At 40.8% G+C, this 24,899-nt stretch overlaps 1 protein-coding gene across 1 annotated transcript in view; it reads left to right on the top strand.

Moving 5' to 3' along the window:
* Positions 1-24,899, top strand: part of PTPRG (protein tyrosine phosphatase receptor type G) — a 394,955-nt gene that overhangs the window by 213,947 nt on the left and 156,109 nt on the right. Inside the window, exon 4 of the mRNA XM_071439469.1 lies at positions 2,005-2,153. Within this exon, the coding sequence (XP_071295570.1) occupies positions 2,005-2,153 (149 nt within the window). The remainder of the gene's footprint in view (positions 1-2,004; positions 2,154-24,899) is intronic.

Genomic DNA, 24,899 nt, shown 5'->3' with positions numbered 1-24,899 from the left:
ACAAATCCTGGGATAAAAGCAGTGGCTCCCAAAGCCCAGTAAAGTGATTTTTAGTTCTTTCAGTCCTGAATACCTGGGGTTACAGAAAAAGGAGGGAAGTTCCTGGCAGTAAGGGGATGCTGCTTAGCTGAGAAGGTGATGGGAACATGTGTCATACAGCTCAGCAGTGTAAGAAATACTGTAAAATGAACAATTAGATGAACATTCCAGATTGTACATCCTCCTAATTATCCTTTTTAATTATTCATCTAAAACAAGTAAAATGACCCCTGACAGAGCCATAAATTATTTGGGAACTATCAAATATTTATTAGATGCAACTGAATCTCCTCAGAGGTTTTTAACAGATGCATGCGAATCTGCTTTGCTGTATTCCTCATCTCCTACAATTTCATCTATGGAATTTGTAACTAACTGATTGAATGAGATGTTTCACCATTTAAAATACTGCTGAGCTCATTGAGAATTTTTGAAGGGAAGTAGGGAGCAGTGGTGCTTTCAGTCACTCATGTTCCAGGGATTTGGTGTAAGCAGACAGTGACTACCAGCAGTACCCAGGCTGACACAGGCACTGTCCTATAGCCACTTGCAGAGGGAGTGCAGAAAGAAGCAGAAATCCAGGAAGAAAACAGCCCCATGATTTTGCTGGCGCAGTTTAGAAACATCTGAACATCTCATGCAATTTGACATTAGGATGGTTTTAACACAAACTGTTTAAAGTTGAGCTGTGTGGAAAAATTGCACCTGAGATGATGCTGCTGTGGGCCCCAGTCAGGGGAGGACACAAAGCCTGGCCTGCAGCACTGAGTCACCAACAGAGAAATAACTTTTATTTCACAAGTAGCTTTCTTTTGTTTTTTTTCCAGTGGTGAATTAAATCCTCCTTCTTACATAACAAAATTGGATTTATATTAATGTTCCTGTTGTGATGACACAGTTGGCTCAAGAACACAGAGAAATCCTTGTGGCTTTTGCTATTTCCATTAAAAAAGAAAAAATCTCCAAAATCAACCCCAAAACTTAAATTCTAGGATTCTGGGCACAGCAAGCACTGGTCTGCAATGACTTTTACAGAAACAATATTCAAATTTTAGTTCTGTTTTTGTGAGGGATGAGAAGAAATAATTTTGTGGGGAGCAGTTTTTAGGAATGGTATGTATTAAAACCAGGAGATGCTGGAAAGAAAGGGGATATTGTAGTGAGAGTAGCAGAAAGGAATTTTTTGAAAGCTGGAATCAGTTCTTGGTTGGACCACAGGCCTCCCCTTGTAACATATACCAGGTTCCACCATATGATTCTGCTCTCTGTTTGGACCTACGGCTTTTATTGTTACATAAAATACAAAGGCTTTTGGAAGTGAAAAGAGAATACAAAGAAGATCTTTCTGACCCTTATTGAATCACATAATAATAATATCAGAGTTGCTGTAATAAAACACAGTTTTGAGACATGAAGATGTCTCATGACTAAGTCTCAAAAATGTTATTTTGACTCTCCCTATTTTACAGAGGGGAGGAGCAGGGAGGCTAAGGAAAGCACCCAGCATGTCCAGCAGTAGAGGTGGGACAGGGCACAGGGTCCCCACCAACAAAAAAGAGGAAATCCAAAAAACAGGAGACCCATTCTTTTCTTAACTTACGATCTACAGACCTTGAGGGGTTTATAAGGGCAGGGACCATGGTCAGCCATTACCCTCTGGAACTACATTAAACCGGTTTTGATGTAGTTTCCATTTAAATTTTAATCAAAGTCCAATAAGGAGGGCAAAATGTCCTTGAGAAATTTGGACTTTGGGATTTTCTCTAGTCTATGTAACGTCATAATCACTTCCAGAATTAGCCAACATTACTTGCAGACCTGATTTTTAACAATCCCCGTAAAGAGGAAAATGATGATCCAACGTTTTACATGCATTAGGAGAAGTATTCTGACATAGTGAGCAAAAACTGTAAGTGTTTCAGAGGAACTATGCTGAGTTTCTTTCTTGTTGTTCTGTGTGTGCAGTTGCTATCCTGTTGAAGGACGATTATTTTGTCAGTGGTGCCGGGTTACCGGGCAGATTCAAGGCAGAGAAAGTGGAGTTTCACTGGGGCCAAAGCAATGGATCAGCTGGCTCTGAACACAGCATCAACGGCAAGAGGTTCCCCGTTGAGGTGAGTGGAGAGAAAACAAAATCAGAATGTATTGCTGTAGCCCAAGGCAACTGTGAACTAGGGCAATGTTTCTTTCAGTGAAAGTATCACTTTGCAGGCCTTTCCGGCCCTCACAGCACTCTATCCATCATCTCTCATGTGCTTCTGCAATGTCAGCTCCGAGCTCTGCTTTGCTGGCCTTGCCAGCTCTCATGTCCCATGGGTTAAGTTGCAAACAGCCACTTTTCTCCTTTGTCCCATAAGCTTTCCATGTGTGGGAGGATCTGCTTACAAATATCTGCCGAGTGACCTCGTTGTCCTCCAAACTTTTCCTTTCCCATGACGCTTTCAAAGAAATAGCGGCAGTTTGGGAGCCATCGTGCTGAGGCCACTGTCTGTCAGCGGAATTGCTCATTGCCCACACACAGGACCTGACCTCTACCTGGGCTCAGCTGCTGTCCCCTGCCTGGCACTAACAGGACCTCTCCATAGATCCATGAAAACAGCTCTGTGTTTGCTCTGCCTGTGTTGGAGCCAGCTGGGCCCGAGCCAGCCCCAGCCAAGAGCGGCCCAGCTATCCCAGGAGTGAGGGACAGCCTCAGGCACAGTGCCCTGGGAACACAGCCCTGCTCAGAGCCAGGGCCAGGCACCTGTGAGCAGTGGCTGCAGGGACATGGCTTCAGATGGGCTCAGAGCACAGGGCCAGGCACCTGTGAGCAGTGACTGCGGGGACATGGCTTCAGATGGGCTCAGAGCACAGGGCCAGGCACCTGTGAGCAGTGACTGCAGGGACATGGCTTCAGATGGGCTCAGAGCCAGGGCCAGGCACCTGTGAGCAGTGACTGCGGGGACATGGCTTCAGATGGGCTCAGAGCACAGGGCCAGGCACCTGTGAGCAGTGACTGCGGGGACATGGCTTCAGATGGGCTCAGAGCACAGGGCCAGGCACCTGTGAGCAGTGACTGCGGGGACATGGCTTCAGATGGGCTCAGAGCACAGGGCCAGGCACCTGTGAGCAGTGACTGTGGGGACATGGCTTCAGATGGGCTCAGAGCACAGGGCCAGGCACCTGTGAGCAGTGACTGTGGGGACATGGCTTCAGATGAGCTCAGAGACAGGGCCAGGCACCTGTGGGCAGTGACTGCGGGGACATGGCTTCAGATGGGCTCAGAGCACAGGGCCAGGCACCTGTGAGCAGTGGCTGCAGGGACATGGCTTCAGATGGGCTCAGAGCCAGGCACCTGTGAGCAGTGGCTGCAGGGATGTGCCTTTGGAGGAGGGCCCTGAGTGCAGGCAGGGAGCTGGGTGCTGTTGGGTCTTGGATGGTGAGCAGTAGCCCCAGGTTGCTCTTTCGTCACTGCTGTGTTTTCTGTGTCAACAGAGTTTGTTGATAGTTTTCACTTGATAGTCAAGGTTTGCATGGTGAGATAAACAAGAGGTTATCTGGGATTACCTTTGCCTGTGGGTAAGCAGATATGCAGTTCCCAAGTGTGGCATGTGGATCCTGAGCAGGTTGCAGGGAGCTGTGCTTGCTTTCCCAGAAAATTCATGGGTGAGCAGAAGTGGTGGTCTTGGGACTTGATTCACCCCCTAGCTTGCCATAATTCATCACATGAGGTTTTAGCCGAGTCACGTTTATCAGGAGGTGGGAAGAGGCTTCTAAAGCTCAAAGGGAGGCTGTCATAGACTGGTACTTTATCAAAACCTCCAATTATCACCTGCCTGTTCAAACTGCCCCATCACACAAGAATTAGAATCTGGTTTTTGTATCCCAATTGTGTACCTGTATGCTAGATTTTCTGAGAGGCAGAGATTTTATTTTTGTCTTCTTTTTAATGAGCTTTTCCATTATCATCTCCTTGATGTAGCTGTGATTTCTCACAAGAGGCCACCCCTGAGCAGATGGAGCAAAGGCTCAAACACTGTCATGCTGCCTTGTCTGTCTCAGTTGGCAATACTGGTGTTTGTAAACCTCAGGATGATGCACTCAGGAAATCTATAGAGCAAATCAACTCCTCTTCTGAAATTTGGGGGAGTGGGGGAGGTGAAAAAACCTGGGCCTTCTTGTTTAGGTCAAAAATAGTATTTCTACTTCAGAAAAGCTTTCTTAGGATTCCAAGGCTATTTGATGGTGGCTTGATGAATGGAAGTTCTTGTACTGTGGAAATAAGCAAGTTTCTAAGAAATAATTTTCTTATGGTCTTCTTATTCAGTTGTTTAGAATATTAACTTGAAAACTGGGGGGAGACTGCCTTTGTTTATGTTATTTTTGCTTGTTTATGAATGCTGAGCAAAAGAAATTGCTGTATCAGATAGTTTTAGTGTTAATCCTAATGATTTCTAAGTCATTTGTGTTTGTTGCAATGACATGGACCTCTGGCCTTCCTTGATATGATGACATTAGCAGAATTCCCACAGCCATTCCTTTACTTTTTTTTTTTTTTGTTAAGGAAGAACAGTTTCCAAATCAAGCCTTTCCCTGTTGTGTTGCTATCTACCTCCTACACAAGAATTCTGATTTTCAATTGTGTGGTGCAAAGGATTTCTGTGGGTGGATTTTGGAGGGTCCAATAGGTCTAAGGTGATAAAATTGAGTCGTTATTGATGATAGATGCAAAACCTGTCTAAATAGTTGGGATTGGAGTTCTCAAACAGTAACTGTACATGTATTCTCAGTGGGGCTTTTAATTTGTAATGCTAATTGTGGTGCAGCTTGCAACTGTCTGATGCAACCCCAATTGCCTGATGCTGGGAGGTCTGTGCCAAAAACACACTTCTTCATTTGAGAAGTAGCATTTCTAGGGAGGCTGTGGAAAGGATAAACCAAAATTCTGTCCTACAGAAAGCAAAGCCTAAACCATTCTGATTCTTCTGATTCTTCTGATTTCTTCTGGGCGCAGGAAAAGCTTACAGCAGTGTGCAGGTATTGGCATTCCAGATCTGCAGCAGTTACAGTGGCAATGCAGCTGAAAGGAAATGTTTTCTGACTCTTTATTTTGCAACCAGATGTGGACTATGCAAAACCCATTAGTTCCAAAGCACATCCCAAGGGAACACAGATAGATCTGCTTCATCCATAGAATGAGATCTGTGCACATTAAGTTTAGAAGTTTTTTCCTCTGGGAAACAAAGTGCTTGCTGGTAGTCTTTTTTCTTGAAGAGGATACAGAAACTAATTAGAAATGTCAGATCTAATACAGAGCATTATTGTTTGACCATGTTGTTTGGTCTTTATTATTACAACTAATGTGTCAGATGGTAAGGCTGTCTACGTTAATTGGTTTCCTTCACTGAAGCCCATCTGGATCATATTTTTTTATGATTTATATGTTAAATTAGTTAGTAAGATATATGAGAACATCCTTTTGTTTCCTGCTTTAAAGGCATGTTGGATCAAAGGCATATTATCTTGCAGTACTTTAATGTAGCATATTGTGACTTCTTTTTAAACTATGGCACATGTAATGGTATTCTTTCATTATGTGGTCTTGATTGCTTATTTATTGATTAGATTTTCCTTAGTGATACTTGATCTTTATGAAGCCATTATGAGTTTGGCTTTCTCTGAAGCAGCATTCATGATCAGAGATGTCCATGTGCTTCAAACGTCCACGTACATCCAGAATGATACCAGGCCTGGCATTCACTAGAAACTTCTTTTTCCCCTCTTTCTTGCCACTTTGCAAGCAATATCTGGGTGAGGCCAGGAAGTAGTGCTGTGATGCTGCATTAAAGTGATACCATTAGTGTATTGCTGTGTGAGTGGAGTGTGAATCCTAATGAGCACATGGGCTCTGTGCCAGTTTAGAAAAAGGCTCTCTCTCTTTTTTTTCCCCTTAGAGTTAAGAAAAGTTTTTAATGTTGCATTTTCTAAATTTTAATGAATTGCTGACTCCTTTGTATTTTGTTATTGTTCTTCTCCACTATAATTCCTCAGGTTATTTTTTTCTTTCTGAAACCGTAGCAATATAAGTGGACATGCAAATGCTAGAAACCACTTAAGTGGAAAAGTGACAAAATTAAAATAAAGAAGATGAGCTTCCCTCAGGCCAGGAGAGAACCCGGGTTTCCCTCATTAGAGCCAAGAGGAGTAATTGCAGCACTTTAATCTCCTGTGCCACCAAACTGGTTCCCAGCAGCAGGCAGGGCTCACTGTGCTGGCTGGCTGCTTTGAGGGAAACCCAATGCTTAATATTTCATAGCAAGTGAGGAGCTGATGTGGCAGTGCTCTCTGTGCTGCTGGAGTGAGGTACCACCATCCCAGCATAACCATGGGGTTATTTCTTTAATTTTTTCTTAGCTGCCTCCTAGTAATTTTTATGCAAAATGCCGCTTATTTCTGTGAAGAGCAGAAATCAGAAGAGTGATTTTAATCATGGTTGTGTTAATTTGATGTGAGCTTTGGCTGTTTATGAGCGTTCTCTTTAATGGTGCTAATTGTCAGTTATAATGTGAACACCATTATACAGTACTATACAGTAATTTATTTAGTAAATGAGTATCTTATTCCAAGGACCATACTGCAATATGCCATAGAGACCTCATCCTTTTACTCTTACATGAGCAAACTTGCACTGTTTAGGCTAAATTGCTTCTGAAAGAGCAATGTGATTTTATACCCACAAGTACCAACATGCATGTTTTTGGAAATCTCAAGTTCTTTGCCATTAATTAAAAAAAAAAACAACAACAACAAAAAAAATGGGCACCCCCCCCCCCCCCAACCAAACAAAACAACCAACCAAACAAAACAACCAAAAAAACCACCACCCTCACAAACCATCCTGCAGAAAATGAAGAGCTGACACCCTCTTATGTCAATTAACAAGCTTTTACATTATGTTTCTGTATTGACTTTATTAATTTATTATTACAAAACAATCATTTGCATTAACAATTCTTGCTGCTCTTCAAGTGTGTTTATTAGAAGACTTTCCAGGTTCTAATGGTGTCTTTGTTCTTGCTACTTCTTTGATTTTCTTCTTTTTCTCTTTGAATCTACATACTGACATATGTGTGGTCTAGATCTACAATTAGTTGCTCTAATTTGAATGCTCAGATAACCTTGCCAGAGTTTATCATTGTGTACTGTTCTACCTCTCATTATATTACCTAAATTCTGATAGTATTTATTATCACAGGCTGATCACAATCAGTGTCATAAAAGTAGAAGAAATGAGTGGTATTCAGTGCACAAAAACCTTTACTACTAAGAATAGTAAGAATAGAATAAACTAAGATTAGTACTCAGTTTACTAGGTTGGGTGTTTTTTTTGTTTTATCCTGAATATTAAGACTTTCTGTCACACCTGGAATAACTTACCATATACATCCAGCCTTCTGTCCAGCTATGAATGGCAGGGAATATTTACTTTGTAATGTTAGAAATGGGACCATTTATGTTCTGTAATTTTACTCTTGGTCCAGCTGTGACTCTGTTTAGATTTGCACACACTTTATGACATTAAATGATGAACATACCACAGCATGTTCTCTTCCTATACAGGAGAGAACTAACACTCTGTATTGCAGCTGGGTTTATTATTTCTGGCATCCAGCATATCTGGTAATTGTAATTTTGCAAAGATCTCTGGTGCTGATTTCAAGCACAAGTAAAGATTAATTATGAAACAGGGAGCCAGTGTTGGGTTTATTTCCTTATATTTTGTTTACTTGTTGCTCTTCTAATTTCCATACCTCCATCTGGCAGGATGTAGCAAAGTAGAAGTCAAAAAATTATAGGAGGACCTAAAAAGGACCATTGGGACTATATCACAGTGAGATACTATGACTGTCTGAAGTAATTTTAGTGCAATATTCTCTCCAAGGACCAAATCCACACTATAAAGGGATACTTAGAGCTCCCAGTAACTTTGATGGGAGATGTGCTGGTGGAACTCTGGTTGAGGATTTGGCTCCATGCTCATGCTGTCTATGCTGTAGAGTGTCCAGGGAATTTAGCATACTCTGCTTATTCCATCTGCATTTCTTACAGCACCTCTGACTTAATAATTCGGACAAGTAAATGGCTTGGGGATTTTCACATTTAATTTCTTTTTCTTCAAAATGACACAGGATGGGGTTTTTTTTGGTTTTCTTACAGTCTTCTCTCTCCCCTTTCCCCACAGTCTTCAAGGGTCCAGATAGCCATAAAATACTCTAAACATAGAATGTGCTAAAAAGCCACATCCGTGTCTGTCTTATCTAAAAAGCCAAATCTACATCTCCATCTTATCTCCTAGGATATAAAGATTTTATTCTAGTCTCTAGGCTTTGCTCCTTCTTGCTCTTCACTGCTTTTAAATCTTGTTCAAGTTTCTCATTGTCAGGAAAGCAGTGTGTCATCATTTTGAAAACATAAAATGGATGGATATATTGAACACATCGCTGAGTTTCCGTCTTGTTTCACTGTGAGTAGTGGAAATTAAACACCATCTTATCACTGTCTGGTTTACTGTTTTATTTTCCTTAGTGTAGCTGCTGCACTGCCTCCTCTCAGTTGTCTTTAGTGTCTCCCATATACTGACAGAAGAGTCAGTTGAGACTTTAATTAATGACTTTATTGTAATCAAGGTTCCATTTTAGTGCAGAATGCTCCATCTTATAGTAGTGAAATATTTAGTCTCCATCTGGCTGATCTTTTCCGTGAATGTCCCATGATAATTAGGAAGAAACAGGAGAGGATGGTCTGAAATTAAATATGTTTAGTGGAGGGGTTAGTGTATCCTGGGACTGTTCATGTAGAGGCTCAGACAAAATTTAAGAATAGAACAGCAGTTTGGTTTTATGGTTGCATCTTCCTGCTGTCTGCCAGGCCCCAGTAATTTCTAGACTGAATTACAAATGTTATAATGCATCTGGAGTTTTATTTTGAAATAACTATCCAGTAGCATGAATCAGAGATAACCCTTTTCATCGTGGCTGGGAATGTCCTGCTTCCCCCAAAGGATTTCGACTGACTTGTTGAAAAGGTCAGAGGCAGTAGCACTACACTGCAATTACAGTATATTAATGATGAGCTAAGAGTTCTACATTCTTCTTAACATAAGTCCCTGATTTTCTACATGATTAATTGGAATCTGAAAAGACTGACAAGGAGAAGGAGGATCAGATGGGGTGAAAATAAGAGATAAGAGGCTGACAGCCAGCTCTTGTTGTAAAGGAGAGTTATTTTGAATAGGAGAAAAAAAATCAATACAAAGGTTGGAGGATTTTACAGAGTTGTAAGAGCTACTTTAATGAAAGGTAGCAGATTCAATAGGATTGTTACTTGAAATGTAGTATTGTCTGAGTTAGAAAAATGGGACTGTCTCTCCCCAGCTGTAAAGGTGAGCTCTGCATGCTGAGCTTCCTGTGTACTTAGTCCCCTGGATTTACTGGCATTTGCTCTGGGCATTCAGTATGATAAAAAAGGGGGAAAAAACGTGGGAGAGCTTACAAAATTCTGTTCTTCTGGAAAAGTTACTTGATTATGGGAGGAGAAGGAAGAGGACAGCAGGTGGTAGCTCTTTCTGCTGCCTCAGCATGTTAGGTAGCTGCCATGTGAGAGTGTCTAGCAGTCTCCCTCAAGGAAAAGGGGTTCATTATGAGGAGGTGGCTTCATTTGGCCCTGACTGTAACGAACAGGCCAGAACTTTGGTCAGCTTGAAAGGATGTTTAGCATGAGCTGTTCTCTTTACACTGTGTCAGGTTCCTTTCCCCAGCAGAGATTGTGAGAGGTGAGTGCAGGTAGGGAGGCTGTGGACTGAGGCTTTCTAACCTGGGTTAGAGGTGAGGTGAGGAGTCAGCTGAACCTCAGCATCAAACACATCTTGGACAGAAGCACTTAGTGTGGGTAGAAAAGGAGGCTGCAGAAGAAACTTGCTCCTTCAGCTCTTAAAGGGGCTGGTTAATTACTCTCAGTGGAGATGGCCACAGTCTTAAACAGGGAGCCAAGTTTTTGAGAATTACTCGTAGCTTTTGAAGTTTGGAAACCTAAATGCCAGAAGGCAATTTTTTCAGGTTGCAGTGCACAGCCATGAAGCGTGTGAGGCTTGCAGGGAGGGGAGCTGCAGCTCCCTCAGGTGTGTCTGGGCTGTGGGCTCTGAGCACTAGAACAGGTGCACACTCCATGCTGTGCCAGCCAGGCTGCCCATCAGGGTCCTGACATCTTGGTTAGGAACGTGTGAGGCTTGAAAAGTGCTCAGCACAGCCCCTTTCCATTGGGCAAGTCCAGCAGTCTTTGGGATGTCTTCCCCTGGAGATGTGTGACCCTTCAGGATTATCCCAATAGGCTCTCTGGAAATAAATAGAAATAAATAAATAGAAATAAATAAATAGAAATAAATAAAAAGAGGGATAATATTTAGGGGTGTGAAGGATAAAAGAAACATTGCACAAATGTGTTGCAACAAAACCTTAATGTGGTTAATGGGCTGGCTGGTAGCTGTCAGAAAGTATTTCCCGTGGAAGCCATTTCACTGGGACTCAAACAATCAGAATAGATTTCACTAATGTTAATCATGATTTAAGGCAGCAAGCAAGAAATTATTTAAATTATCTATTATACTGGTGCTTTACTGATTGCATTTTACTTCTTTTGGGTTTTGTTTGGGGGTTTTTTCCTGAAGAATTCTAAACAGTTGCTATAATTTTGTGCCAAGAGAATAAATTACGTCAGACATGGGTTTTGCTGTGAAAAAATTCAGTACATTTATTCAGACACTTCTTTTTTGTCATTTTATCACGTGTTAAAGAACTGCATTATAAGGGATGACTACCAAAAGCTTGTGTAAACCAGAAAGGAAGATGCATCTTCTTGTCTGCTTATTTGTGTATCCAGAAAGGTTTTTCATTAGAACTGATTTTCCAATGCAGGTCACCAAAAGGTTTTTTAATTCTAAGGGGGAGCAGGCAGTGAAATATATTCATTGTGGACGGTGCTGATCAGTAGTACCATAGTTACCTTCTTGCCCTTCCACCTGAATCCCTTAGCAAATTCTTATATTGAATCTAAAAGCTCTTTGGGATAAAGAATATCTCTTTGGTGGGTCTGTGCAGCACCTGCCCCAGAGGAATTCCTGCTCCAGGATGCAGCAATCTGAGCTTAATCCTTGTTATTTTCCCAGTTCAAAGACATTGTATTTTCTGACAGGATAGGAGGGTTAACTAAAGTAGAAAAAAGATCTAAAATACAGCTAGAATTTACTGTCTGGTGGAAATGAAATAAAAATCAAGTAGCTGAAAACAAGAAAAAAATGTACGTGTTTGCTCATGCTTTGAGACTCTCATCTTTCCATACAGGAAAAAGAATTTGTTGAAAATAGTTGTATCCCTGAATATGTGTCCTCTTGCTTCCTGTTTCTCTATGTAGCTTAATAAGAAACATTCTTTTTTCCCTAAATAGTTGGGCTTTCCATCACATTCTATGAAAGGCCAGTAATGTCCGTTTCTGTCACTGTCCCATCTAGGCTGGCTGGCTGCAGAAGGGGCTTTCCTTTGTCCTCTGGCTTCAGAGAGGAGGCAAAGAGGGTTGGTATTTCCAGGAAATGGCTGCAGCTACCCTCACTGTTCTCTGCCTTTGGTAGCATATCCCACAAAGACACTTGGCTATTGTTGGTCATTGACCATTCAGTAAGGTTTTTTAATAAAACATAGCTCTGATCTACACATGTGTAAGAAATTCAAATTTAGGCTTCCCACTGGAACTAGAAATACCATTACCAGGTGGGAAAGAGCTTTTCCCCCTACAGTGGGCCAACTGTTTGTTAATGGTTTCTTCAAGCACAGAAAATGGCACCTGGTCTGCTGAAAGAGCATTAGTTTCTCCAGATGGGATTGTTGATTGTCCAGGAAAAGTAGATTGAGAGTGTTTCCTTACTAAATTAGGGATGAATCATTTTTCTCTGGGACTGGGGGCAGATTTGACATTTTTACAGACTTTTTTGTAGACTCTTGAGGACCCAATGAAGGGTGGAGAAGCAAATTTGCTCACCCCAAGTGGTGAGTGTAATTTGAAAAATAAAAGCATGCATTAGTACAACATCTCTCACACATTTGTTATGAAAGGGAGAGAGATCTTAGGGATTTGATCGTGCCATAAATGGATGAAATTTCTCTAATTTTGTAATTTTTGCCCTTATATACATTTTTACTGCTTTCTATGTTTTGAAGTTCAGAACTGCAGTAGTGCTTGTGTTTGCTCTTTACGTGAACCAGATCACTGTAAGGGTGATTTTAGTTATTTTTTATACCTACATAAAGCCCTTCCATTCCTTCAAGGCAGTAGTGCCTACAAATAAGATAAATTCAATACTCAGTGCCTGCATGCAGTGCTCAAGGGGTTTTCAAAGAGTAGAAGGTTTAGCTTTTTTAAGCTTTTTTAAATGCAAAACTACCCTCAGATGAGTAGTGAAAATTACAAAATTCATTTGAAAAGAAGAGGAAAGCCTCTTTTGCTTCATTTCTCATCAACTTTGGTTGAGTGGGGAATCCTGTGCTCCTTTCTCTGTGGTCTGTGTCCTCCTAGGGCAGGTTAGTGCTCTTGAGGGAGAGGGTGCCTTGCTGGGAGTTGAGTGACACATTTGATCCTGAGGTGGCATGTTCCAGACAGGACAATAATATCTCTTGAGAAAAAAAATTGTCATTACATCCAGTTCAAAATAGGAGATGGGCAATTACAGGACAATTTTGAAAAAGATTCATTTGAAATTCTTTGCCTTGAGAGTTCTTTTTCTGTTTGGGAGGCAGGAATGTGAGCACTCACTTAATGAGCTACATTCAAAAGATAAAATTTCAAGAGAGTAAAAGTAAAACTGAGTATTTCCTGAACATAAATTGAGTCACCCATCCTCAAATCCATAGTCATGTTCTTCTCTTCAACCTCATCTAATATTCCCCTTGGTTCCTGTTTAACTAGGAAAAATGCAAATGCCTGAAGTAGAGACCTTCATACATACCAGTCCCTGATGTTAAAGCATGAGCTCTTTACTCAGTGATGCTGGAAGCTACAGTCTGCTGTTGCTGGAATACCATTTCTGAAAGCCTGGTAGCCCTCCCACTGAATGAACCATATGCTGATTTATCAGACAGTTTAGCAGTAGCAAGACCAAGACCCAAGCTGGTCAAGTCTGAAAATGCATATTCCTTGTGTTGCTTCTGATAATATGTTTCTGTTCTGTTCCTTGTGTGGCATTGTGAACGCCTGCATTGAGCTGTGTGTTCCCTGGAAGGGAATTGCTGTATTTCCAGGGTATGGGATTACAGTGTTATAAGTTAGTCTTTCAAGAAAGTGAAAGCAGCAGTTTCTGGATTTTTGCAGCTGAAATGGCTGTTGTGTTGGTCCATTTTAAAGAAAAGAAATATGAAATATATGAAAGCTCAGATGCAGCTCTTATGAGACGATGTCAGAGGAAATTAATATTTTCTGTAGAAAAAGAGAAGCTCTCATTTCAAAGAAAGCTTCCTAGCAAGCCGTTTTGGTTTGCTTAACACTTGCCACACACGATCTCTGACATAATATTGCTGCATTATTAGCAGAGTTAGTTCAGATGTTTTCCCATCATACTTAAATGAGGTAGCAGTGGAAAGCATGCTGGTAATGCTACAAGGAATAATTTGGCAGCAGTCAGAAGCTGGAACTGAAAAAAGGCAGTGGGAGAGTAATAATTAGTAAGGATAATTGTCAGGCCTTGACAACCTGGTGTGTCTTTCTAGCAGTGAATGGATTCACCTGACACCCAGAGATAGCCATCTGATAATGGCACTCATAAAATCAATACATCGATACTTTATCCTTGAAACAGTATTTAAAGTCTGTTCTTAGATTCATTTCTTTACTTCTATAAAGTTATAGCAATCTGGAATTTGAGATAATGCATTAATTACAGCCTTACTGGACCTTCTTCATTTGCTGTATTTAAATGCATTTATGGTGATTGCTGAAGAAAGATGCCCAGTGAGCTTAATCTGCTTATGCTTTAAAAAGAAAGGATGCTGAGAAGATTAAAATGGGGCCTCATACTGAACAGGTTTAAGACTTTGCAGTGCTTACAGTGGCAGGGAGTTTTATACAAGAGTTTTTTCGAATTTAGAGTTTCCCTGATGCTGGCTCTGCTATCTCATGGAAAGAGGAGGAGCAGGAGCTGGGCACAGCTGAGATTTTGCTTTTGTAGATTGAGATTGTGCACAGGCCCTAATAATACCAAATTGTTTCTGGGTTAAACATGATGCTGCTTCTTTCTGTTAATGTTTCCTGCTAGTCCATGTCTTTTCTCATTGCAGAGAACTATTTGTGGGATTGGAATGCACATCCCAGGACACAGAAATAGTGTGTGCATGGTTGAAATATTGCCCATGCAATAAGTAATTTGTAGATAAATACCACAAGAGATTTAGGTCTGCTCCTCTGGGTGTACTCACCAGATTTCCCCAACTGCATGTGTGTTGGATGAATTGAAATGGACTGGAAATTTTATTTTTGATGACATCTGGTGTGAAGGACAGGATACATTCAACAGGACAATCTCACTTCCCTGACTGCACCACATATATGTGCTGTCTCTAGCAAGGCAAAAAGCTTATGTTGAAAGCAACCTATTTATCTAACAACATTAACAAAAACTCATTTTTATGATAAAGGCTGTAAAGATCTGTGGCTGCCCTCTGAGTGCCTGAGAGGAATTATTTGTACCTCTGCCTCCTATTATTGACGGGCGCTTCATTGCAGGGCTGTTGCTGTCCCCGCTGTGCCACCACCAGCTTCACTGGCAGGTGGAAAATTCAGCACTTTCATAACCAGTGGGTTTTCTTCATTTTAAGAAGATTATGGCATGAAAGATGGAGGAGGATATCAGAACTGGCAGGAAGCTGTGATTTGAATAGGACCTTCAATTTGACACATGTTAGGTCCTTAAGAGAGGAGTCGGTGCCTGGTTTTGTTGACAGGTGTGGCGACAGCTTTGAGGGATGACAGGCACTTCACTGAATCACTAAATTGATCTGATAATCAGTAAGTGAGTTTGCTAAGAGCAGGTATTACGTGCCTTCTTTGGGGCTTGGTTAACTTAGTGACAGCTTCTTTTAAATATACTAGGAGGCTGTAGTTTATTTTTCCTTTCTTTTCTGGGAAGAACCCCACATAGACCCAAATAAAAGAAGCCATTTCTCTTCTTTGGCTGTAAAACCAACTTGAAGATAACCAGACCTCGCTTTTTCAAAGAAGCTGCTATCACAGGTTAAGCTACCTCCATTTTCTCCAGATAGTAGTGACCATCATCAGCCACATCTCAATGTGGCTACAGCCTTAGCACCTCCCCTGCCTTCCCTAGACAGAGGGCATCAGCTCTGCAGCAGCCTTTGACTCGCTCGGAGCCTTGATAGCAGCCTTGCTGCCATTTCCAGCTGCTCATTCCCAGCTAGCCTGGTAACCCATGGACTTTTTCTCCTTTGGAGCACAAAGAGGAGGTTATTCCTTTCCTTGGGGGCATGGTGGCCCTGCCCCATGCCAGGAGGGCAGGCAGGTGCCATGCCTTGAGGGGCAGACAGCAGTGGCTGGAGGGGATCTCCCTCAGCTGTAACCTTTGGGCTGTTTGTGAGCTCATGGCTGGATTTGCAGTTGCTTCTCCATTAGTTCTGCTATTTACTGTGGAAACTTGACACAGGACAGGTTTGTCAAATTAAAATGTTCTGCCTCCAGCATCAGGCATATGGGTTAGAGTTTATGTTGGTTTGTACTGGAGCTATTCAGAAGGGGAGTTTTGCTTCAGGAGTTTTCTAAAGGCGATAGAATTTGTAAAAGTTCAATATGGATTTATTTTATGATGCCCCAGCAATATCTGTATAGTTTGCTTGGGTTCAGATAAAAACCATTTGTGGTCAAGGTAAATATTACAAATCAGAGATTTTTTTTCTTATGTGCATTCATAGTTGTCCTCCCTTCTTAAGACATAAATTGAATTTGTGTTCTTCATACCGTGATGTCTAAACGATTTCCTCTTCAACAAAGAGTACGTAACAAAGGTTAAAAATTATTTTTGCAATCCAAGCATTTAAGTATACATTACTATCTGTTTTAAGGATGGATAATCAATGTAAAAAATGATACTTCTGTGTATTCCTAATAGGTCACTTTGTAAATATCCATAATGGAATCGATCCCCTAGGTTATGGCAACCATTAGTACAGAAGGGGTTTCACAATTAATGTATCAGACATTTGTCTTTCCTACTTACATGCAAAATGATTATTTATTGATTATTTTCAATGCAGGTTAATGATGTTGAAGAGGTTTCAGTATCTCAATTTAAAGTACTTAAAGTGCGCTTCAACAGAAATATTATATCCCTTTCAAGAAGTTGTGACTAATACCTGATAAGTGATTTTCCTCTGCATTCTCTCTCATTTATATATACATACATATATATAATTCATAAAATAAGGATGTTTGCACACCTAGAAAGTCTCAGTGCCATGTGAATGAATGGTCATGTGAAATGATTGTGTTTTCCCTGTTACCTCAGAAGCATGTGTAAAACCAAGCTGTATGCTGAAAGACTTGCTTGCATAAAGCTCTTTGGCAATAATAATGAGCAGAGGGAAGTATATTAAAAATGTATAATAAGCGACTTAGGGACCTGTGTCCCATTTGGAAAGGGACCTGGCTCATGGTTCTGGATAGTTTCAGGTCAGTACATGGTGGCTTCCTCAGTTCCCAAAAGTCAAGCCCACAAGCATCAAGGTAATTGTTGGTCCAGGAAGAGCTTGTTCTTTGCTCCTGGCCCCATTGGTATGTGTCTGTGTAAATGCCCTGCTGTCTTGTAGAAAGAGGTCTCTACAAAGAGAAAGATGCCTGCCAGGCAGCCTGTCCCACCACAGTCAGAAGGGACAAAGGACTGGCCAGTTGAGGCAAGCACAGTCTTGCCTCAATTCTATTAAAAATGGTGGACATTGTCTTCCTCTTTGGAATCCACAAGATTCCAAAGAAACCAAGATCCAGAAAGTCCATTTCAGTTCAGAGGGCGTTGAGCTGATGTGTTTGCCTCCACTTGCCCGTGCACACAGGCAGGGGGTGGAGGCTCAGTGGCAGCTTGGGCAGGTGGTGGCCTCACTGCAGAGCTGTGGATGTGGTGGGAATTCCCTGCTCCATTCACAGGCAGAGCTGCTTGTGAGCTCTGAGCATAGGGCTGACGTCTGCTTTGCAGTGAAACTCTGCACTGGAAGCTGACATCAACCCTCTGTGCTGCTTTAAATTCATATTCTCCTTGGAAAAAAAAAATCTAATATTTCAGTGAAGGTTTGATTTTTTTATTATTATTTTTTTATTTGTGACTCTCCTAGTCATTTTCCTGATTAAGTGTCAGCCCTTTTTCAATGAGTTTAAGCCTACTGACAGTAGACTGACTTTTCTTAATTATCTTTTCCAGACCCCTTTAAATTAGTCCCCCAGGGGTCTGTGAACCTCATATTGAAAATGACAGCTTTTATATTTCCTTACTAAATACATACAAAGAGTTGTCCAGGGATGCTGACTCACATAAGATTTTTAATTCCCCCTGGAAAACAAAATAATCGGATTTTAAGTGGCAATACATCTGAGAGACTGGGGCACAGTATGGAGGGAGAGGAGAATGGCCATCAGATGTGGCCATGGCTTTGTCCATGCTGGAAAGAGTGTGGGAGGGGAAAAACCATTTGAAACCAGTGAACTCATGCATAAATGTATAGCTTTCAAATAGCTAATTTTTTATGTCATAAAAGAAAACTGGCTAGGGCTGGTTCCTTCTTTATAGCCCTGTCATAAAATCTGAAAAATGAGGTTTATAATTTATGGTCTGAAACCACCTTAACTATTGCAATACAAACAGCATCACTGTACTGCAGTTTATTTCTAAAATGCCTCCGGTAAAAATATTGCAGTGCCATAATTAACTAATACCAAGATCCTGTTAGCTTCGCTTTCTCTGCTTTCCCCAGAATTATGCAGTTAGTATAAATCCTCAAGGCTTGGAAGATGGCTTCAGAATAATCTTACATCACCATGTCAGTTAAGACAATCACTAATAGTGTTTCTGTGGCTCATAGAGTCTGTCCCATCACTGGTTGCATTTATAAGGAGTGAGTTACATGAGTTACATAGCTTTTATCTATGTCTATATGTGCATGCATGTGTCTCTGTCTACAAAAAGAAAAAAAGGAACTAAAAAGAAGTGCAGAGGAGAACAGCATGCCTGCTGTCTCCTAATTACTTTGTTTTTTGATATCTCAGCAACATTGATCTTTCAAAATGATCTCTTGCTGGTGGCATCAGTTTTATGTTGGAAAATATTCCTGCAATTCTGGCAATGATAAACTAATTACAGACTATACATTTTTAATGATTTAATCTCCCGTCATATTCCTAGAGAGAAGTGATCCTGATTCCAAACAAATCTCCCATGCATGACCAAATACTCATCATGAAATGTATGGTTTTCATTAAACCCCGTTGTTAATAAAGGCTTAGGATTGTTTTGTTAAAATGGGGAGAGGTTGGGGAGTAAAAGCATGCTGAAAGATTGCTGTAATAATGCTGCAGTAAGCTCTTTGAATCACACAGAGTTCCAGCAACATTCCACTGCCATGTGCCTCCCATTACAGAGAGCTCCTGACCGTGTGTAATGCTGGAGCCACACGTGGCAGAGGGGTTCCCATGGGTGGTGCTTAGAAAGGTGCATCCATATTCCTTGTTCTGTGCCAGGAATCCAGGTTTGTGTCACTCACCCCTATCTCTGTTAGTGTCTAGGCTTAGGAATGATGATTAGTCAAGCAGTGGGTCAAAAAAACAGCTTCAAGAGATGCCCTTTTTTAAGATATCGAGGTCTCTGCTCTGTGACTTGCTGTTACACGAGTGCACTTTATACCCTTGTGCCACTTTGGCTCAGTGCTGCGTGCCTTGGTGGGGATTTGCTTTTGAACTTTGCATAAAGACTAAAGGAATGCACCTTGGCCTCTGACTGGGGTCAAGGGTGGTGCTGCAATGGGGGAACATAAAGTGATCATCTCCTTTGCATCTGCTGGAGGGACTGGATCTGAAATGCCCTTCAGCAGCAGCTCCTGTAATTTAGCATCAGATCCAGAAGTAAAAGAGGGTCGTGGTTCTCTCGAGAGCACAGATGTAAGAGGTGTTGGAAAGATGACAGAGAAAAACAATTGTTAGAAACTTCTTTTACCTATGGGAGAAATGTCAAGTAATTTCAGTGAGCTGTAAACATTCCTGCCATTTTTGCTTGCTTTCAGGTACTTTTGCCCCTTTTCCAGAGAGCTCTTTTGTTGATTTTAATGACTCCAATCTTTGGGAAGCCTGAAGATAAGAACAGCATTTAGAGAAGGCATTTAAAGCAAATTTTGGTATACCTGCACTGATTGTGTGCATGGTGGTGCACTGGTAACAATCTGAGTCAGATGCACACACATTCCCACAGCTAATAAAAAACAGGGCCTAGAATTACTCAGCCTAGAGAAGGGAACATGGGGAGGGTGAATTAAGGTTCCTGTGAACTTTTTGTGGATTTCCTGGCAGTGTGACGATGAAGCTATTATTATGAACTAGAACTCCAATTTTATTAATGTTCTGAAGTATGGAAGGAAGCAACAAATCTGATTTAAGAGAAGACATTTGTCTTGGCAGTGTGATTTACTCCAGGGTTGTAAATTTGACATGATGGAGACTAAAATGTACTGAAACTTAAATTTCTCCCATATCTCACTCAAAGTCAAATGATTTAAATAGCAGAATATGAGAAATGACATGTATCCTTGGATGCAAATATATTTTTGGTGCTGAAGATTTTAATTTCATGCCTGAGGAAATTTATCAATTTGACGATGAAACTTTTAGGAAAACAAAGGTCAGAATTTCCAGGCATGGTGTGGGGAGGCCATGACAAGTGCATCACTGTCTCCTGCAGTGAAGGTTTCCTGCCTGGTACCCTCCTGTAATGGGTCCAATAATGATAAAACAGATACTATGGAAGGTGAAATCTGCTTTGCTGACACAGATCCTGCTAATGCTCCTGTCCTGCCATGCACACCATGCTTCTCTGGCACTGTGCCTGCCCTGTCTCCTGTGCTCTACAAATGTGTCCAGGACAGAATACTGTGACATTTTAGAGTACCAGGTGTTAGCAAACCCAAACATAGCTGCTGTGGGGACTGAGTTAGTGTTGCAGGCAAAGGGCCCCCAGCACAATCCAGCATTGCTCCTGCCTGCTCTCACTTTGGGGGGAATTCATTGCTGGGATTTTGTCCTCTTAGGACCAGCTTGGGTAGATGGACCAAACCTCAGTCTCTGCTTTGGACTCTTCAGGGTGGTTTTCCCCTCTGTTCAGTTTGCACTTCCTTGAGGGTCACCAAACCCTTGGGATCATTTGCCCTCTGAAGGGATCCTGTCCTTCCACTGAGGATGAAGGGAAGTAATGGTGTCACTCCACTCCTCACTTTCATACATGTCAGAGGTGCCTGAAGTTTATTTTCAGGCTTTGACCTCTTGGGAATCAGCAGAGAGATGCTTATTCCCTGATGAGCATAAACTTAACCCAGTGGCTATAAGATCAATCTCTCAGAGCTCTAATCCTCCTATTCATTTCCTGAGTAATGCCTTTTAAAAATCTCCATATTCTGGAAGTAAAAACCAGAGCTTAATATTTTTTTTACTATTTTTTAAGATAAACCGGTAACTTTTATGGCCTTACTCTGTGATTCCATGAAATGGGATTAATTTCTTAGCAGCAGTGGACCTGCTCTGTTAGCTCAATAAAAGTAATGTGGACAATTTCAGTCTATTACTTTTAAATTAACTCAGCCCATATGACTCTTCCTAATACACTGCCACCTTGTGAAAAACAGGGTTGCATTTTATTGATTCATGTGATAGATGAGAATATTAAATGTTCCCTGGCAAACAGCACCCCAAACAACACGAGGCTCTTAGGCATGCCAGGACTGGGGAACTAATTATGCTGAGACAGAAGAGGTTATTTTACTCATATGCTGTAAAATGGAAAAAATATTAAAGTAACTTTATAGCTTAAAAAAGAAAAAAACCCAGCACTTCTCCTTCATCTCCCCCACATCCTGGCTGTTATGTTTTTTCTTGCCATATTTTCAGTCAGTTTCTGAAAATGCAGAATTGAAGAAGGTCATTGGGGAGGGAATAAGAAAGAAACTGAAGCAGGGAAAAGCTCAAATCAGTGAAGGTACAAGGAAATGAAAAGAGGTCCTTGTAACACAGCACACCTGATATGTATGTAGTAGCCTGCTTCCACAAAGTCAGAGAGAAGAACAGGTATTGCCCCTTCAGAGATCCAAACTTTTCAAAAAGATTGCTTGTTAAATTTTTACTTGGTGAAAAATGAAGTCTGAAAAAGCTGGTGTGGTGATCCTTTGAGGACATTCTAGAATAATTGTAATAATGCATTAAAATGTCACTAGGGGAAATGATTAATTGGAATTGCCTTCATTTTTCTCCTCCATTTGCTCGCATTCCTGTCCTTAGTTCCTCATATAAAAAATAAAAATAGTAACATCCAGTGCTAGCCCTATATATGAAGTCTTTTCTTACTGCACAGTGACATACATGAAGCCTTGCTACTGACACATGGAGTTGCATGTCTCCTACTCCAATTGCTTTATTCATGTTTTGGCTTTCAGCATAAAAGCTAAAACACTGAAAACCACTGTAAAATTCTGGTCATGGCAATGACATTTATCATTCTTTAACAAAAAAATGTGGTGGGTTGTTTGCTGGCTGTATTGGTTTGTTCTTTCCACAGCAGAGACCCTGATTTTCAGTTCTTTTTCTCTCTTGTGCTCATTTCACAAGGACTAACCCAAGCCAGCACACTGTGCAAAGCAAAGATTAGTGGTAGAGGTGACTTTTGTTCTCAAGGCTCTAAAGCACAAGCAAAGTGGGAGTAAATGGCAGACAGATGTAACAGGAGCAAGAGAAACTGGGAGCAGGAAGTTTATTTTCCTGAACTCTTGCCTGTGCCTGGTGGTTCACTCCTCCAAATGATGAGCTTTAAAATAGGCTGCTGGGCCAGCATCCGAAACTTGACCTTGTGTGGGTGCACTTTCCCTCTGTGTGTTTTCCTACATAAATACTATGTGGTTTTCAGGATGGGAATCTCATCCAGTATTTTTTTTAAGTGGGTTTTTTTTTTTTTTATTTCATCAAAAGAACTCAAGGAGAGGAAAAAAAGCAGCATCACAAATAAGTAAAATAAGTAATCTGATTGTTGCTTTAGGTATGTTTCTGCTCATTTTAGTTTGTTGTCATTCAGTTTGATTCACTGAACTGATTCAATTTTAATGGTTCACTTATGCATGCAACTACCTGGAAAAAAAGATTAAAAAATGCCCCTAAAGCAAATCTTACTGAAATTCTGGTCAAAAAAGGATCATAAATAAGCAGAAGTAAGAGCAAAATCTAAAACAATATGCCACACATCAAGTAAAAGGAAAGTACAATATGTGAAGTGCAGAAAATAAGCATGAGCTACAAAATAGAAGTTAAAAAATAGTACCTAAGGTAAAAAAATCAAATTCAATATGTTTTACAATTACACAGGAGAATGAGTTTCTTCAACCTTTAGATTCTTTCTTTATTCAGTTAATTTAAAGACAACAAGGCTGGAAGGGTATCTCTTCCAAGGCACCAGCAGTTTCATAGAGCCCTTGCTGAATGCTGGAAAATTTAGCAAGGAAGAAAATTGCATATACTAAGAATATAACATGATGAATATGTTGTGTCACATACATACCATCTGTGAGTTATTCTGATAGACAGAACAGCTTGTCTGCCAAACCCTAAAGCATGGCTTTGATTATTGCATACATTGTAAAATAATAATCTTGGGGACTTTGGGTGAATGGAATTATGACCTTGAGTTTGTACTGTAAAGGTCATGCCATTGAGGTCTGTAAGGGTAACTCTCTACTGCTGTAATTAGGTCTTTTGCTAATGGGTGCTGTAGAGCAGAATTTTCACAAATGAGGCTGCCAGCAGTTACCAAGGAGAGCAGAAAAACTTCAGGACATAACTCCTAGGGAACAGGGACGGTGGGGTGTTTTTTCCTGCAGTGGTTGTAAAAGAAGATGTGTTGTATCCAGCTCTTGATTCTGAGAGACAGTAATGCAAAGGGGAGTTTTGAACTCTCAGGGGTTGCAGCCACTCAAGGAGAGGTGGCCTGTGCACAGTACTTTGTTATTTACCTGCACAGCTCTGTAAATCCTCTCTTTTTGTGCTGGTCACAGTGCTCCCCACTTCTTGGCCCCATTGCAGGCGCTGACACGGTGGGAGAATGATCCACAACTCACAGATTTGGTCCTTGCTATTCAGTTCTTTACTACTGTTGAAAGTTAATTTCATATGCTATCATTTACTTAAAGTTGTTAAATGGTAGCCTGAGTTTTAAAAAACCCTCATTTTTGTGCAATAACATGATTCAGCTGCGATGGCTGCTGCAGTAAATGTCTTATAAAAGAGGTCCCTTCCTGAGCTATAGTGCCCATAAATATTAGCTTTATTTTTATAAGTAGTTGCTTTTTCAGCAGCAAAGTAGCTGTAACCATAAAAATGCTTAATAAGAAATGCTTTCTCAGTTGCTGTTTATATGTTTAAACATTTAAAAGAACCATTTTGTATTTCCTGAATAGCCTTCAATATTAAATGTAAGTTCTATGCAATTGTTTTTCTGTAGTTTGGGGATTTTCTGCCAAATTACTCTGAGCATAAGGCTTCCTATTTTTTCCCCTTTTCTTTTTTCTTGTATTTTGAAACTGTTGAGCTTCTCTGAATGTTAAAGATCTAGATTTTGAGAATGAAAAAACTTAAAGGAGACTTAAATGCACATCCTCTCTGAGCAATCTGTTCTAACACAGACATCACCAAGTGAAATCGAGGCCATTTCAAAACATTTACTCACTGTTCCTAATTGGTACCTGTTCTGAGTCACCCTGACTCGCTGTTGTGCTTTGAAAATCACATTTTTTTCCTGTCATTCTCCCTTTCCCACGTTGCATGAAAATAATAGAGAAAACCAGTTCAGTCTGCTAATTATATGGAGTGACATATGAAAGGTTCAGGTGTTTTAGGTGCTTTTCTCCAGCAAGAGGAAACAACAAAAATCCTGGCGTGTCAAATCCCTCTTTCCTTTCTTAGTTGTTCCATGGGTGGAAAATCTCAGCACCTTTCTGATGCTCTTTGATAGGTATAAAAAGCTGCAAGCCTTGCTCGTGCCTCTCTGGAAGCAGAGCAGAATCCTGTTAAATGATTTGTGACTCATCCACTAGCACTTCTCCATATTTAAGAGCTACCCAAGCCAGGAGAAGCCTTTTAAGTGTAGCAGACTTCAGTGAGTAAAAGCAGCCTTGGTAAGCTCTGTCATTTGAGTCCAGTCCCAGGGTGTCTTGGGCTTTCCTGGAAAAAAAAGAAAATGCTCTGACTGAATCCTCTGAACAATTATATCCCACCCTGTTCTGTGAGAACCTCTGTAAGCTTTTGCAGAGAGAGAAGGAAATTACTCCTAAAAGTTTCATTCTGTGTGTTGGAATTGTTTATTTTGGAGCCTGCATTGAAAGGGAATAAAAATGGTCAACAGCTAGGAACTTATCACTTGATAACCAGAAGGCATAGTGAAACTGCAAAACTCATTTCCATTGTCTGTTTGATTTGATCCTATAAAAATCGTGACAATGAACATAAGCAAGCATAATATATTCTTTCATTATGCTTCTATATTTATTTTGTGT

This window comes from Agelaius tricolor, unplaced genomic scaffold (genome assembly GCF_023055355.1).
Source record: "Agelaius tricolor isolate 1412-34295 unplaced genomic scaffold, bAgeTri1.0.p SCAF_14, whole genome shotgun sequence".
NCBI classification, from domain to species: Eukaryota; Metazoa; Chordata; class Aves; order Passeriformes; family Icteridae; genus Agelaius; species Agelaius tricolor.
The sequence above is the reverse complement of the archived record's forward strand: the minus strand, read 5'-3'. Positions and strand labels throughout refer to the sequence as shown.